This window comes from Pseudopipra pipra, chromosome 19, assembly GCF_036250125.1.
Source record: "Pseudopipra pipra isolate bDixPip1 chromosome 19, bDixPip1.hap1, whole genome shotgun sequence".
NCBI lineage: Eukaryota > Metazoa > Chordata > Aves > Passeriformes > Pipridae > Pseudopipra > Pseudopipra pipra.
In genome coordinates, this window is record NC_087567.1 from 8,906,028 (window position 1) to 8,919,537 (window position 13,510).

Sequence of the window (13,510 nt, forward strand, 5' to 3'; positions counted from 1 at the left end):
TATTTGCAATTCCACAAGCGCAAGCAGTGCCGCGTTCCTGGGAGCTGGGAGGATTCCCGGGACTCTCCGGAGGGACCTTCCCGAGGGACCTTCCCGAGGGATCCCAGGGACTCAAGGAGGAGCCGGGAGCGGCCGCCAGGGGGCGCTGCCGCCGAGTGGACGGGCCCGGCGGGAGCGGGAAACGCTCCCGTCCTCCCGAACACCATCGGGATCGGGATTGGGATCGGGATCGGGATCGGGATCGGAATCTGCCCTGCGGAACACCCCCATCAGCCCGGGACCGGCGCTCGGAGCCCGGCGGGGAGCGGGTTCTGCCGGTCGGCGGCTGCCCGGGCCGCCCCACTCGGCCCTGAGGGAGGCGCGGGAACCGCCCCCGCCCTGAGGGGCCGCCCGCCCTCACGGCCCCGCGCCCCGCCCGCGCAGGTGAGGGACGGAGCGCAGCACCGCCGGCGGTGATAAAACAGCCCTTCTCCAGGCGTTTGGGGTGAGGAATTTGCCTAGGGAAGAGACACAGGTCTTGGTGTCCAGCTCTGCTGCGGTGTTCTCTGAGGCAGCCCCAGGTAAGAGCCACGATGTCCCTGTGCCGCTGGCCAAGCCCTCCCGGATCCTGTGAGGGTTCTATCACCGTAAGGGAAACTGTTCCACTCACGGAGCGCATAAAGAAGAAAGTCCAAAAAGTCGAGCTGTTGCTCTTAAGTGCTGGGGAGAAGGAGCAGCAGCCCAGTCCCTTCACTCTTAGCAGATTTGTTTTCTTTCCTCTGGTCCTGTAGGGTTTCCTAACAACTTCTTTCATTGTATTTTCCACAACCAGACTCCATCTCAGTTCAGTCTGATGCATGAGTTGCCTTGTCATGATGTAAAGTCACTCAGAGGACAAAGACCTTGATTATTCTTCCTTGGAGACACATCCTTCACCCCTCGGCTTTGACCTCTGGTCTGAAAGCTTGTCAGTTCAGGAATTATAGTAAGCAAGACTTGATTTTATGTTGGAAATTAACCTTGAATTACTAATTGGTCTCCATTTCAAATAGTTCTTTTGATTCAGAATGAACCTGTGCTGTGATCCCATCAGGTAACATTAAAAAGGGGCAGAGATACATTTTAAATACCCTAAAGGTATTAGGGTATTATTTAAATAAAGATATTATTTAAATACCCCTAAAGGGTATTTAAAAGGAGGGCTCCCTTTTAAGACAACTACCCCAAAAAAGGACTGATAGCAGATTTAATTTTTTCCCCAGCTATAACCAAAAAGACGATTAGAACCAGCTGCAACCAATAACAGCTACTGGGGCAGAAGAGAGCTGCAGGTGGAAAGGCTAGAGCCTGCTTTTCAGTGCTGGACTTGAAACAGCTCTAAGTATAACATGGGGAATAGGGAGGGTCAGGAGGACAGGCTTTCAACACAAGTTAGAAATGAGACAAGAGGTTGGACGTTATTTTTTCTCACTTGTCCTTCTCTTCAGGAGGGAAAGTATCCATGAGTCATAGAGAAGCCAAAAGGCAGCACATAGAGTCTAATTCATATTGATTCTAAACCTGTGTTGTCCCAGCACTGATGCTCAAAGAGCCCTTTGCCACTGTTACCTTTTGGACTCAGTTTAAACCCCAATCTCAAACCATCCGTGATTTTTAAAGATTTTTAGCCGTTTTCATGAGCCTGAAGGGGTGAATCTGACAGGTCTGATCTGGTCCCAGCTGTGTATGTGCTGCCTAATTTCTTCTTGGGGTTGTGTTTGGGTGCAGCATTTTGGGTTTCTGATCCCAAATACCTCATTTTCCTTCCTCCCGGGGCTGGCTGGGCTGAACTCTGATAGGGAAATCAAGCTGGGTAGGTTGCTCCATGTAGCTCCAGTTGTGAGAGCTGGGCAGTTTTGTGAAAGCCCTTTGGGGCTACTTTGAGTGGGAAAAGGACCTGTGAACAAACTGTTCAGGTTTGTTCCAGGAGGCTTAGCTAGCAGATGTTGGCTGGGTCCCTACTTTGAGGGGTTTTTATTGCATATTCATGAGCTGACCTTTTTAGCCACTTCCAATGCAGGAAGGATGTATATCTACATTTTCTTTGTAGTATTTGGAATATAAAAGGTTGCCTACATTACTGAATGTGAAAATGGAGTAGGTTTTATAATCTCAAGTTCTTTCTGTCTCAGTTTCTTCTGAAGCCCTTCCATGTTCTGTCTGCATCTGCTCTGGGGTGCCCCCAGCTCCCCAGTTTCTCTAGCAATTACTGTTTTCCAAGGCAGAGTCACCAGGGTATGCAGTGGGGAGAAATGACGTTCTAAATTAAGAGGCTCTCACAGACTTGCAAGATGATAATTTGTCTGTAACAAAACTCCTCATTAGAATACTGTTAATTTCCTTTCTGTGATGATTATAGCACAGCACTAGCTCATATGTGCAATGTGCAGAGACATTTCCCTGAAAAAAACCCCAAACTATCATTACCACTAGTGAAAAACATTCCTTAGAGGAGAAAAATGAACTTGTAATTTTGCAGCAGTTTTCCAGTTTAGTGGGAGTTTGGTGTTAAGGTAAGGGTTTGGGGGTTCTCCCTGTTGTTGATTGCACTCATGTTACACTTCATGGTTGGCATTTTCCCACCAGCATCTGGAATCAGAGACAATACAGTCCCCAACTGTGTGGAACCTGTTACCCCTGAAATTCAGCTCATTTATTCTCTCTTTGCTTTAAAAACTCGCTTCCCTCCTCCCCACAGACATCTTTAAATGATTGCTGTTTCTCTCTGTTGGCATAGCATATTTTTGCTTATCCATCTGTTTTGAAGTTTTGATGAGGTTCAGTTTTTGAGTCAAAAAGAGATTGTTTTTATAATAGCTGCTTAGTGCCTGGAATATTTTGGCAGGGGTGGTGTTGTGTGAGTGAAGTGGGTTAGTGTTTCTCGCAAGTGCTGGATTTGGTCTCCTGTTCTTCTGCTTTGGGAGAGCAGGCTGGACAGACTCTAAAGCAAGGCAGAAGTGGATGCTGTGCTCAAGGTGATGGTCCTTAAGGGGCAGAACCTCTCCTGTTCATCAGTTGCACTGGAGACCCCAGAAGAGCTTTTATTTTGTTGTCATTTTCCCGCCTGAATCCTGAGGTAGAAAAGTTCTGCTCTTCGGGTCCAAAGGTCGTGGTTTTACTTCTTTGCTTCGCTTCTGCGGGATGGAAAATCCTATTCCTTTTCCAGAGGTATTCCAGCTGCATTTGGTTTTAATTGTTGTTGTTGTCGTCTGTTTTTTAAACAAAGTTGTATAGAAAAGATGGACTTGTAGCTTGGTTCTGTCCTTATGGCTGAGCTGTGGCTGAGCTGGTTTTGGACCTTTGCACCCAGGAAACGTGGCCTGTGGTGCTGGACCCTCTCTCTGTTCTGGCTCTGTCTGGCTGTGGCTGTCGGTGCAGCAGCAAGCAGAGGCACTGGCACCATGTGGCTCAGCCCGGCTCTGCTCGCCCTTCCCCCTTGCCGACCTGCTATTTCTGTGCTTCATTGGAAGAAGCTAAAACTGCTGGATTTCTGCCTGCAGTCAGGGCATTCCTCAAGTTCCTAATCCGGGCTCCAGATGGTTAAGTTACCCATCCTGGCATACAGGAACGAGTTGTTACGGTAAAAGATGTAAAACCCCACACCAGCCCCTCACGGTGGGACTCTCCGGGAGGGAGAAGTTACCTGGTCACCTGCCCGCGGGCAGGACCGGGCTGGGACCGGCCCAGGGGCTGCCCGGCGCTGGGCACGGCCGATCCTCGGCGGGTCGCCCCGGGGGAGGCGGTGAAGGGACCCCCGGCGCTGCTCCCCCCAGGGCTGCTCCCCCGCCGCCGCCCAGCCGCATCCTCGGACGTGCCGCAGCTCCGGGCTCTGTCTCCCAGAGCCCCCGGGGGCTCTCCCGCGGCGGGAAGGGCGGACCCCCGTCCCCGGGCGATGGCTCGGGGGAGGCGCCCGCCGTGCCCGGGCCGGGGGGCACCGCCCGGCCGCGGGGGCGGGCGGCGGCGGGCGGGGAGGGGTCAGTGCCCCGGCCGGAGCTCGGCCGCCGGGATGATGCCGCCCGCCGGCGCTGCCCGCGCTAATTGGATGTTCCCTGGATGGAGGATTTCCTCCCCTGCCGGCTGCGGGAGTCATGAAGGCAGGCTCGGCTGCGCTTGAAAGTTTGCCAAGCGGCAGCTAGGTTTAATTTCTTTAAGGATCTGGGGAGAAGGGGGGGCGGGGGCTGAAGGGGGACCGTTTCCAAGCATGGGAGACAAGCTGCCGGAGCCTCACGCCAGCTCTTCCCCTGCTGTGGCTGCCAGCGCGGAGGCGGAAGAAATCGAGGTGCTGGACTCCGAGGATGTCCTACCTATGGCCGCGGAGGATGTAAGTTTGCTTCGCCCGGTGTCTTCCCCCCTCTGCCAGGTTAATCGGCTCAGGCTATTCATAGCTGCATCCCGGGATGGGGGCAGGAGCGGGGCCGGTGACCCTGCGGGGCTTGGGAAAGCCGCCGTCCCCGCCGCCCTCCCGCCGCCGCTGCCCGCGGGCTCCGGCAGCCGCCGGGCCGGCTCCGGCCCCGGGGCCGCCGCTCCCGCCGCTCCCTGCCCCGGGGGCCCGGGCAGGCGGCCGGTCCGCCCGGTGCCCGCGACCGTCGCGGAGATGCTGCGGCTGCCGGGCACGGGCAGCGGGCTGCGCACCGAGGCGACCCGGGAGCCCGGAGAGGGGCTGACGCCTTGGCTCCAGGGGCTTCCGGGGGACCGAGAGCTTCTCCAGAGTCCCGGCCATCCGGAGGGTGACAGATGCGAAACGCTCCCGCTCTCGGGAGCTGCTCCCTCTTCCAGCCCCCGAGCAACAAACAGCCGAGGAAGTTTTTTCCCCGGCTCGGCGGGGCTGATGGCTTCTCTCCACCCTCCGAGCTCTGATTGCACCTGAGAGTGGGATAACTTGGCACCGGAGTTCTGCCTCTGCTCACGCAGCCCAGAAGGACACCGAGTCTGCTCCTGCCAGGCTGAGCGGCAGAGACTGCAGAGCTGAGGCGATTGTTCTGTGCCTGCCGGTCCCGGAGGCAGGAGCTCGCTGTGCACCTGTCTGGGAGGGAGCAAACGTGAGAGATCCTGCATTCCTGGTGCATCCCAGGACTGTTCACAGCTCTCCTTCCCAGCAAACTCGGCTGGGATGAGGACTGCAAAGAGTCTGCCCAGTCTGCAGCGGTAAGCGCAGGGTCTGCTCCTGCCAGTGAGACATGAACAGAGATACTAAACGTCTTTCTGAAGCGGGCTCTGGCTCGGCTCTTGCACGGCTACGAGAGGGACACTTGGGAGCTGAGCCTCCAGCAACGCCGCATCCCCTTTGCTCTCTACTTTCTGACGCTGCTGGAGGAACCTGCCCGGGGATGTTTAGGGACAGAGCCCGCTCCTCATGCCCCAGCCCTTCCTTCTGAGTCACCTAGAATTCGGTTGCTGTTGGATTTTCCCCCCAGAGGGTAGCGGAGGAAATGCAGTTGCTTGGTAGAGCTGCATTCCCCGGGCTGTATCCCTGAGCGCTGTGCAGTCAGGAGGGAACATGTGATGCAGTTTGACCTCTGCTACAACACTGCCAGGCAGTCCTAGGAGGAGATGCCTGATCCAGGGGTATGTGTAGCTTTGACTTGGAAAGGGTGGCTTTCCAGGAGCTTTCACAGTCCAGGTTTCCAAGTCCCAGTGCTTGCTTGCGTCAGCCCGTGACCTTTTCTTCTCTGACAAATTTTGTGCTTGTCTGGATGGTCCTCCAAGGAAGATTTCCTGTTGTGACACACATGGGCCCCTTGGAGTTCCTCCAGCCTCTACATGAACAGAGCCATTAGCAATTCCATCCTGCCAGGGAACCAGGAGATGCTGAAGTGCTGAGTGCCTGGCAGGATTGGGCTCCTTGGACAGGAGCTTTCCCTGGTGAAGTCTAGATTCTCATCCCAGTTCTGCTGGTGATTTGCTGCTTGACCTTGAGGTAGGACAGCCTGGGTCAGCCCCAGCTCGCAGTGTGTTGTTACTGGTGTGGGATCTGCATTGTTATCTGACCCTGGTACCTTGTTTTCTATCATCAACAAAGCAGCCCCAGAGCTGCAGTTGCATTGGTTACAGGAAGCTGCTGAGACCTGGCAGTGGATGATGTGACAGAAGCCTGAGGTATCGTGTATCATCTGCAAGTCAGAAGAGCAGGAAGTGGTGTAAATGCCCTCCTCCTTCTCAGCCAAGATTTCCTGCTGAAACAAGCAGGCTACAGAGCATCATCTCTGAGAATTCCAACTGCTCTGTGTCCCCCTGGGACCTCACTGGGGGCTGATTTTCTGTTGGTATTACATCTGAAAGCTTGATGGGAGCTCTCGGCTTGGCCAACAAGAACTGACCCAGGGTCAGTTCTTTATGTCTTATTAACCACAAAAATATTACGTAGTGGAGGTTTGGCTGCCACAGCATTGGCAGGGTGTAAAAGCTCAGCTGTGATGTCATTGCAGCTCTCAGAGCAGCATTCCGCAAAGCCAGGATCCAGGCAGTCCCAATACGCTCTGTTTAAAGTGCTGGGCTGATTTATGATGATAAATGGGAGTTTATAAATGGAGGGAGAGATGGGGAGGAGGGGAGCCAACAACTTAACTAATGGAAAGGAATTCGGTGGCCTGATATCCCAGTGTCACTCCAGTCAATTCTGCTTTAGATCTGCCTACCACGTGAAAGCAAATATTCTTCCAGGACTAGATAAGACTCTCCCCAGAGTTCTGCTTTGCCTACAGCACAGTGAGATTTGCTTCTTTGAGTCTGACATTTGTTATTTGCTTTTATGGGGCAGTGAATGAGGCAGAAACAAAATATTTTGCTGAACTGCACTTTAGACAGCAGAGCTGGAAATGTGCAAGGTGTTTTCTGGAGATCCCAAGCCAGTGGTTACCCCAATGTTGCCCCATGGAAGTTGCTGTCTTCTGAACTGGTCCCTAAATCCAGGAGAGATGAGAGAGCCTTACACAATTTATTAAGAATGTCCTCTGTTCCATGGGACACTGAGACAGCAAGTCTGAGTTAGAGAGGTGACTTGACATCAGTCTTTCTACAAAACATAAATCAGAGCCAGTCTCCAGCTGGTTTTGTCTGTTCCCAAATGACAAGGACTTGTGGAGTGTTCACATGGTTGTGTGTGTTGAAGTAGAGCTTCCTTCTATACAGCATTTTTAAGGCAGTTCTGCTAGAACAAAAGGTATGGAGTAATATAATGGGCTCTCTCCAGCCTTCCACCCTCCCACCTTGCACGGGAGGAATTACCTGTTTTCCAAATGTGGACATGTGAGGTTCAGAAAACTGGTGGGTTGTTAAAGACCCTGCAGCAAATCCCTGCCAGAGTCAGGGGCAGGCAGCAGACAGGGCTCTGACAACCCAGCAAGGCAGTCGAGGGGTCAGGGTTGGGCCACAGGATCTGAGAGAGTGATCTGAGAAACCATTGCTAATTCCCCCCTCCCCTCAATATACACCAAGCTTTCTTGATCCCTGGGAGTAAAAAAGCCTTTTATTCCTTGCTTGCCTGCAAGTAGACAAAGAGGGAGAAAACAGAATTAACACATGAATGTTCTGAGTTCGTCCTAATTTGGATTTGTAAATGAAAACTGTCCTCCCTGTGTTTGGTAGATTCCCCCTGCCTCCTCCCCCGGAAGGGTAGGTGATTCTGGGATGAAGAAGGATGCTGGAAATGGCATTAAATCATTTGGCTATGCCTCTGTTAGAATGTACTTCTACAGTTTACTGCATGTTAATGTCGTTGCTCTTATACCTTCTTTTTCTTCTTTTTCCTCCCTCATGCATTGCCTCTCAGCACTGGAAAGCCCTGTTTGATCAGGTATGTGAACATCTGATGTATTGTCTCTGTCTCGTGAGCAAAGAGCCTAACCTCCAGTGAATTCCCTCTGTGCTAGCTTTTCCCTGCCTTTCAAACACAGCCTAGGAGGAATGTGCTCCCAGTTCCCAGGGTGCTGATGTGCAAATCATGATTATCACGACTGCTTTGGGCCTTTCTCTCAGCCCCTCTTCAGAGTAGCCAGGGACAGGAGTGAGCCCATCCCTGCTGGCACGGGGGCTGAGCCAAGGTGTTGCTCTGTGTGCTGCCAGTTGTGCTGTCCTTGCCTGTGGATTAAAGGATGTTCTAGTCTTTCAGGCAGGCAGACCAGGACCTGTAAAACCAGCACTGTGCTCTTTGAAATGGCTCCCCAGCTGCTAAACTGACTTGTGTGGGGTTACATCCTCCAGGGAGCACCTGCTCCTTGAAACTATTAGCAAAGGATTAGCAAAGTATCTGCTCCTGTACCCAAGACTGTAGTTGGGTCGTGTTAAATGCCTTGGGTCAGACCTGTAGCTGGCTGAAATCAGCACAGCTCTGCAGAGCTCTGAGCTGGAGCTGCAGAGATTTTGGGTGGTGGGCTCTAGTTTGTAAATGATGCTTTTAGCTGCTTTAACTGACGTGTTTGCTTTGTGGCATTCCCTCCACGTGCCAGGTTGGAATGTGAAGCAGCTATAAACTGGAGGATTTTTCTAGGGTTGACTGGCTTTTAAACTGCAGCCATCTCTTGATGTCATAAACTTCTGTGCAGTTGTGTGTGCGTGTAAATGTCACCTTCTGTAAGGGAGCTTGCTCTGAGTGGCAATAAAGTTGGGATGGGATTTCATCCCTGCTTTATGAGGCGCTAATCTTGCCTCTGTGTCTGGCTGAAGTGCAAAGCCAAAGCTGTGGTGCAGTGTGTGAAGGGATGTCCTTGGTACCCTGGGGGTCCTGTTCTCATCCAGCCATTAACTGGGCTGCCTGTTGTGGTGAGTGCTGGTTCACACCCTGTCAGTGTGACCAAGTGCTGCTCCACGTGCCTGCACTGCAGCACAGCCAGCTGGTGGGTGGGAGCTGGGGAACTGTGAGGGTGTGTTGGAATTTCCTGGGGCTCTGAGGGTTTGCTGCCACTGAAAAGGTGGATGCACAATGAATTGCTTGTGGTCTGGGCTGGAGGTTTGTTCCAGCCACTTTGAATTCTCCTGTCTCCAACACTGGCCTTAATCTGGAGGCTGATTCTACAGGCATCCTTTGAAGTCATTGAGCCCTTGTGGGATGGGGCTGTTGGCTGGCAGCTACCTCAGGCTCAAAGAGAGGAATCTGTAATTTCCCATTGGACTTGCTTGAATAGTAGATGGGGGCTTTTCCTTCTTTTTTTTTCTCTTTTTAAGGGAAGGGAGAGTTTGACTGTTGGATTTACAGAACATTAACCCAGTGACAATGGAACTGGCTGTAAAGGCAGACCTCCAGTAATTAGCTATGTTTCAATTAGGGCTGCAGCTGAATTTTAAACCTTGTCTGTAAGGCTTTATTATCAAAGAGAATGCAACCTGTGACAACCAGTGGTAAGTCCTGAATAAATCAATGATGTCCTTGTTGCCCCTTGTTGCCCCCAGGCAAAGCTGACGTCTTCCTTGAGCATTCCATCATCAGAGCAGTGCAATTAGTCCTGCAGTGCAGTGCAAAATGCCATTTGTCAGGGAACAAGGTTGCTATTCCCAGCAGCAGTGTGCTGTAGGAACATTTTGTTTAGCTCTGATTGGCATCCATGTGAAACATGAGGACAACCTTAATAACTGGAGAAAGCCTGTGTGTTCAAACTGGGAACAGTTGCAGCCCTCCCTGGGAGCTGGGACCTGGCTGTGTGTGAACTTGGAGTGGGAATGTGTGGTGGAAGGTGCACATGTGTTTGTGACTCATGGGCTGGGACTGAGGTTTGAGAGCCCCCCTCTCAGCTGGAACACGTGGGGCTGTGTTCATCACCTCCCAGGAGAGCAGCAGAGCAAGAGGAGGCTCTGGAGAAAGTGTTGGAGCAGTTGGGAATTCACAGGCTGGGACTCTGCAAGTGCCTTGTTGCTGTCATAGTCCATCACCCCAGAAAACAGTGTCAAGGAGAGGTCAGCACACCCTCCCCAGCCTTTGAGTGGGGAAAAAATTATTAATGCTTTCTTTCTTCCTTTTTTTTTTTCCTGTGGGGAGATAATTTAAAAACTTTTATTTAAGTTTCATGACCAAAAGAAAGCAGCATGTTTCTATTTAGACATACAAAATTAAAGGGTTTGGGTTTTTAATGTCACCCCCCTCCCAACATCTTAATTAAAAATTCAAAACTTTTTGATGGAAATTGCTGCTCAGCCATAAAGAAGTACTTTTTGCTTGGTTATTTTGGGGGAGAGGAGAGACTGACCATGCTTTCTGGAGGAATTTTTTATTTGTTTTGATTCAGTTCTAATCTGTCACACTGGGAACTGTCAGCGGCTCAAGCCAAGATCTTCAGCCACTTGCAGATTGATTCTCTTTAAGAAGTAAAAAGGATTAAATTTGACAAAAAGTCAGGCCCAGAACTACTTCCTATTCTTTGAGGTTCAATGAAGCCCCTCCCAGGGCAAAATCCTGACTACACTGAAGCAAGTACCAAAATGCCTCCTGCATTTAGTGGGGTCAGCACTTCACCCCAGAGTTCGGGAGCAGCAGCCTCACAGCTCTGCGGTGCTGCAGCCAGACAGTTCCAGCTCAGCTGCTGCTTCACACTGGGCTTGCAAGATGTGGTTTTTATTACGAGGCCGCGGCCCTCGGGCAGCTCTAACTCACTTTTATATGGGAACTTTTATAGGGATTCATACATTTATTTATTGTGCTCATAAACACCCTCCACCCACACACACACATCTGCTGCCTTCTGCAGAGCCTGCGCCATCCCTGCGCTCTCCTCGCTGGCTCCTTTGGAATCTGAGCTCTGAGCAGAGCAAGGCATTGCCTCTCCATCCCTCTGCAATCACTTGGGGGGTTTCTTCATTTGTCCTTTGCTGGCCAAAACCCCATTTTTTTGTTAATCTTCTGGTAGAGTTACGAATGTGACAGTCCCAGGAGCAGGTCCTGATAGTTTCACACTTCTCTGTGCTATTAAGATCCCTGTTAATTGCCTTGCACAGACATGGGAACATCTCCCTGTCCTTGCTGCAGCCAAGTTCATGGTTAGAGAGAGTCTGCAGATGAGTCTCCTGAGGGGCAGTTCCAGCTTTGCTGTGTCCTTTCCAGGGCCTCAGTGCCCTTCCTTGCCTCCGAGTCTCCAGTGCCTCTGCTTTAGCCATGGCTGCAGCTAATGGGAATTATCCAGCCCTTGGCTGTGCTGGGGGAAAGGGGCTGTCCAGGAGGGTGATCTTTGTTCTTAGGACAGACCTGCCTTCTGAAAGTGGCTTTCAGCCCTGTTAAATGCCAAGTGCTTGTATCATCTTCTCTGTTTCCCCATGGCTGCTGAGATTTCGAGGGTGAATTAACATTATCAGCCCTCATCTTGGAGTTCTCACTTCTCACCCATACCCCGGTTTGTAGTCATGACAACAAACTTGTTTTAAATAGACACACACAAAACTCTCCAAAAAGACCCTCCTCACTGGCTCACCACCTTGATCCTGTTGCTTGTCAATCCAGCCTGTGTTTTGTTGCAGCTGCTTTAGAAATCTTAGATTCCTTCCTGAGACTTGTACGTGGGCGTGATGGCAACAGATGAACAGAATTTATGGGGAATGCAGAGAGATGCCAAGTTACCCAGTCTGTGTGGGCAGCTAATGGAAAACTTGAGCTCAGAAACAAGGCTGGAGAGATATGCACTTGCCAGGGAGAGTTCAGTTGCTGACACTACCAGCAGTGGGTGCAGCTGAACCTGCTCTGCCATGGTCTCATAAACATTAAAATATGTTTTAAAATATGCTGACTTTGCAGCCGCCCTAAGTCCAGGGCTGGTTCCTGCACGACTGAAATTGCAAAGCAATCCATAAAATCAGGCCAGCTATTATCATGGTTGGTTGTAACCAAGAAAGGGAGTTATTTTGAACTCAATGAGCTTTTATGTTAACTGTGTTCCTTTTCTCTGGACAGCCTTTAGCACAGGCAGGACAAACTATTTCTCACACTGTAAAAGAAATTCCATTTTGTTTACCGGGGCACTGTTGAGCTAAACATCACCCTTCCCTTGGAAAAGCTTCCCTGCCTATTGGTGCTGGCAAACCCCTGCCAGCTGTGGCTGCAGGACCTCTGCAGGCAGGTCTTGCTGAGCTGTAGGCAGTGCTTTGTGACTCGAGATTTTACTTCTTTCTCTGACAAATACCTTGTGTCTCACTGCTGGGTTGTGTGGGTCACTGGGAGCAGCGGGAGCACAGGCTGCAATATGAAGAATAGGAAAGGATGGCAGTGAGAGCAGCAAGTACAGGCAGGGGGGTTGAGCACAGGGTTGTGTGCAAGTCCTTGCCTGAACTTTGGACTATCACTGCCTTTTCAGAGTGGTGTTGATATGTCCATATTTAAGTGGGGTGGTACTGCAAAGAGGTCATGGGAATTAGGAAATAATAATAGAGTTGTTACTTCATCTCCTAAGGTGAACTGGAGAATCAGGGGTGCTGGTGGGGGACTGTCCATGGTGACAAGAGCATCCAGTCCCCAAAGCAGGGTCTGCCTTGCTCCATCAGATGCTTCTGAGAGTGTGACAAGAAATGTGCCCCCTCTCCCCCTCCGCCAAGCTGTGCTTTGTAAAGGGGACAGACATTTTAAAAGCTACAAGGGTCTCTTGGCAATGCTCAGAGGGGGTTCTGCATCTGCCCCACGCCTTGGAGTCTAATCTCATTTACAGTTGTCAGCGTGGGCTGCTGGGGGAGATGAAAGGCAGAGGACAAGGCTGGAGAATAGATTAGTCCCGAGCAGAGGGCGCGGGGAGTGCACCTGCCCCTGCCCCGCTACCTTGAGGAGGGGCGGCGGCAGCAGCTGGGCTTGTGTCATCTGCTGCTCTTTGAGGCACCCGGCCATGGAGCACACGATTAATGACTCAGGGGGCTGGGCTTTTGTGAGCCATAAAGCCCTGGGATTTAGGCCGGGCTCTCAGGCCTTTTCCCTGAGCAGCACCATCACTTTACATTTCTCAAGTGGCGTTGTGTGCAGGGAGCTGCTGTCTGTGGCCACAATGCTTCCCTTTCTCCTCCCTCCCCAAACTGGGCTGACCTTTGTCATGCAGCATTAACCCTTTGACTCCTCCACTTTGGGTTATGGGGTTGGGGAAAAAAAGAGAGTCCCTTCAAATTCATTGCCCTGTGGACAGCCTTGAAGGGAAGAATGGGCTGGCAGGAGAGGATCTGGTTTTGCTGAAGGAGATTGGTTTGCTGATGCTCTTTGGATTATCAGCTCCTCACTGCCTTCTGCCAGAGGCTTTTTTGAATACAGCAGCACCCAGGAAAGAGGGGAGGGGAATTTATCCTTCCCTCAGTCAGGGAGGGAAACTGAGGCATTTAGCAGCAAATAGATGTCTGAGAGACTATTCCCTCTGCAGGCTGATGCCTTTTACTGTGCCTGGATTAGCCTGTGTCCATCCCCAGTGTTGTTACAGGGGATGGCAATCTCCCAGCACTTCAAGGCTTATACCCAGATTTGGCTTTTAGCCACGATGCCCTGGGCTGATGGCTCAGCATGGAAAAACTACACAGAGGTCATTAGTGATCTTCCCACCTCTCGCAGGAT

The 13,510-nt window shown here is 51.5% G+C and overlaps 1 protein-coding gene across 8 annotated transcripts in view; it reads left to right on the forward strand.

Moving 5' to 3' along the window:
* The first annotated feature begins 541 nt into the window (after nt 1–541).
* The window catches only part of RHBDL3 (rhomboid like 3), a 63,234-nt gene continuing 50,265 nt past the window's right edge, over nt 542–13,510 (forward strand). For 2 of the 8 annotated variants that reach the window (XM_064676420.1, XM_064676422.1), the window contains exon 1: nt 6,564–7,810. In XM_064676420.1, the coding sequence (XP_064532490.1) occupies nt 7,655–7,810 (156 nt within the window). In that variant the 5' untranslated portion in view covers nt 6,564–7,654. Of the gene's footprint in view, nt 561–3,943; nt 4,340–6,487; nt 7,811–13,510 lie in introns of those variants that run through there. The other 6 variants (XM_064676421.1, XM_064676423.1, XM_064676426.1 and 3 more) reach the window with 6 other exon arrangements.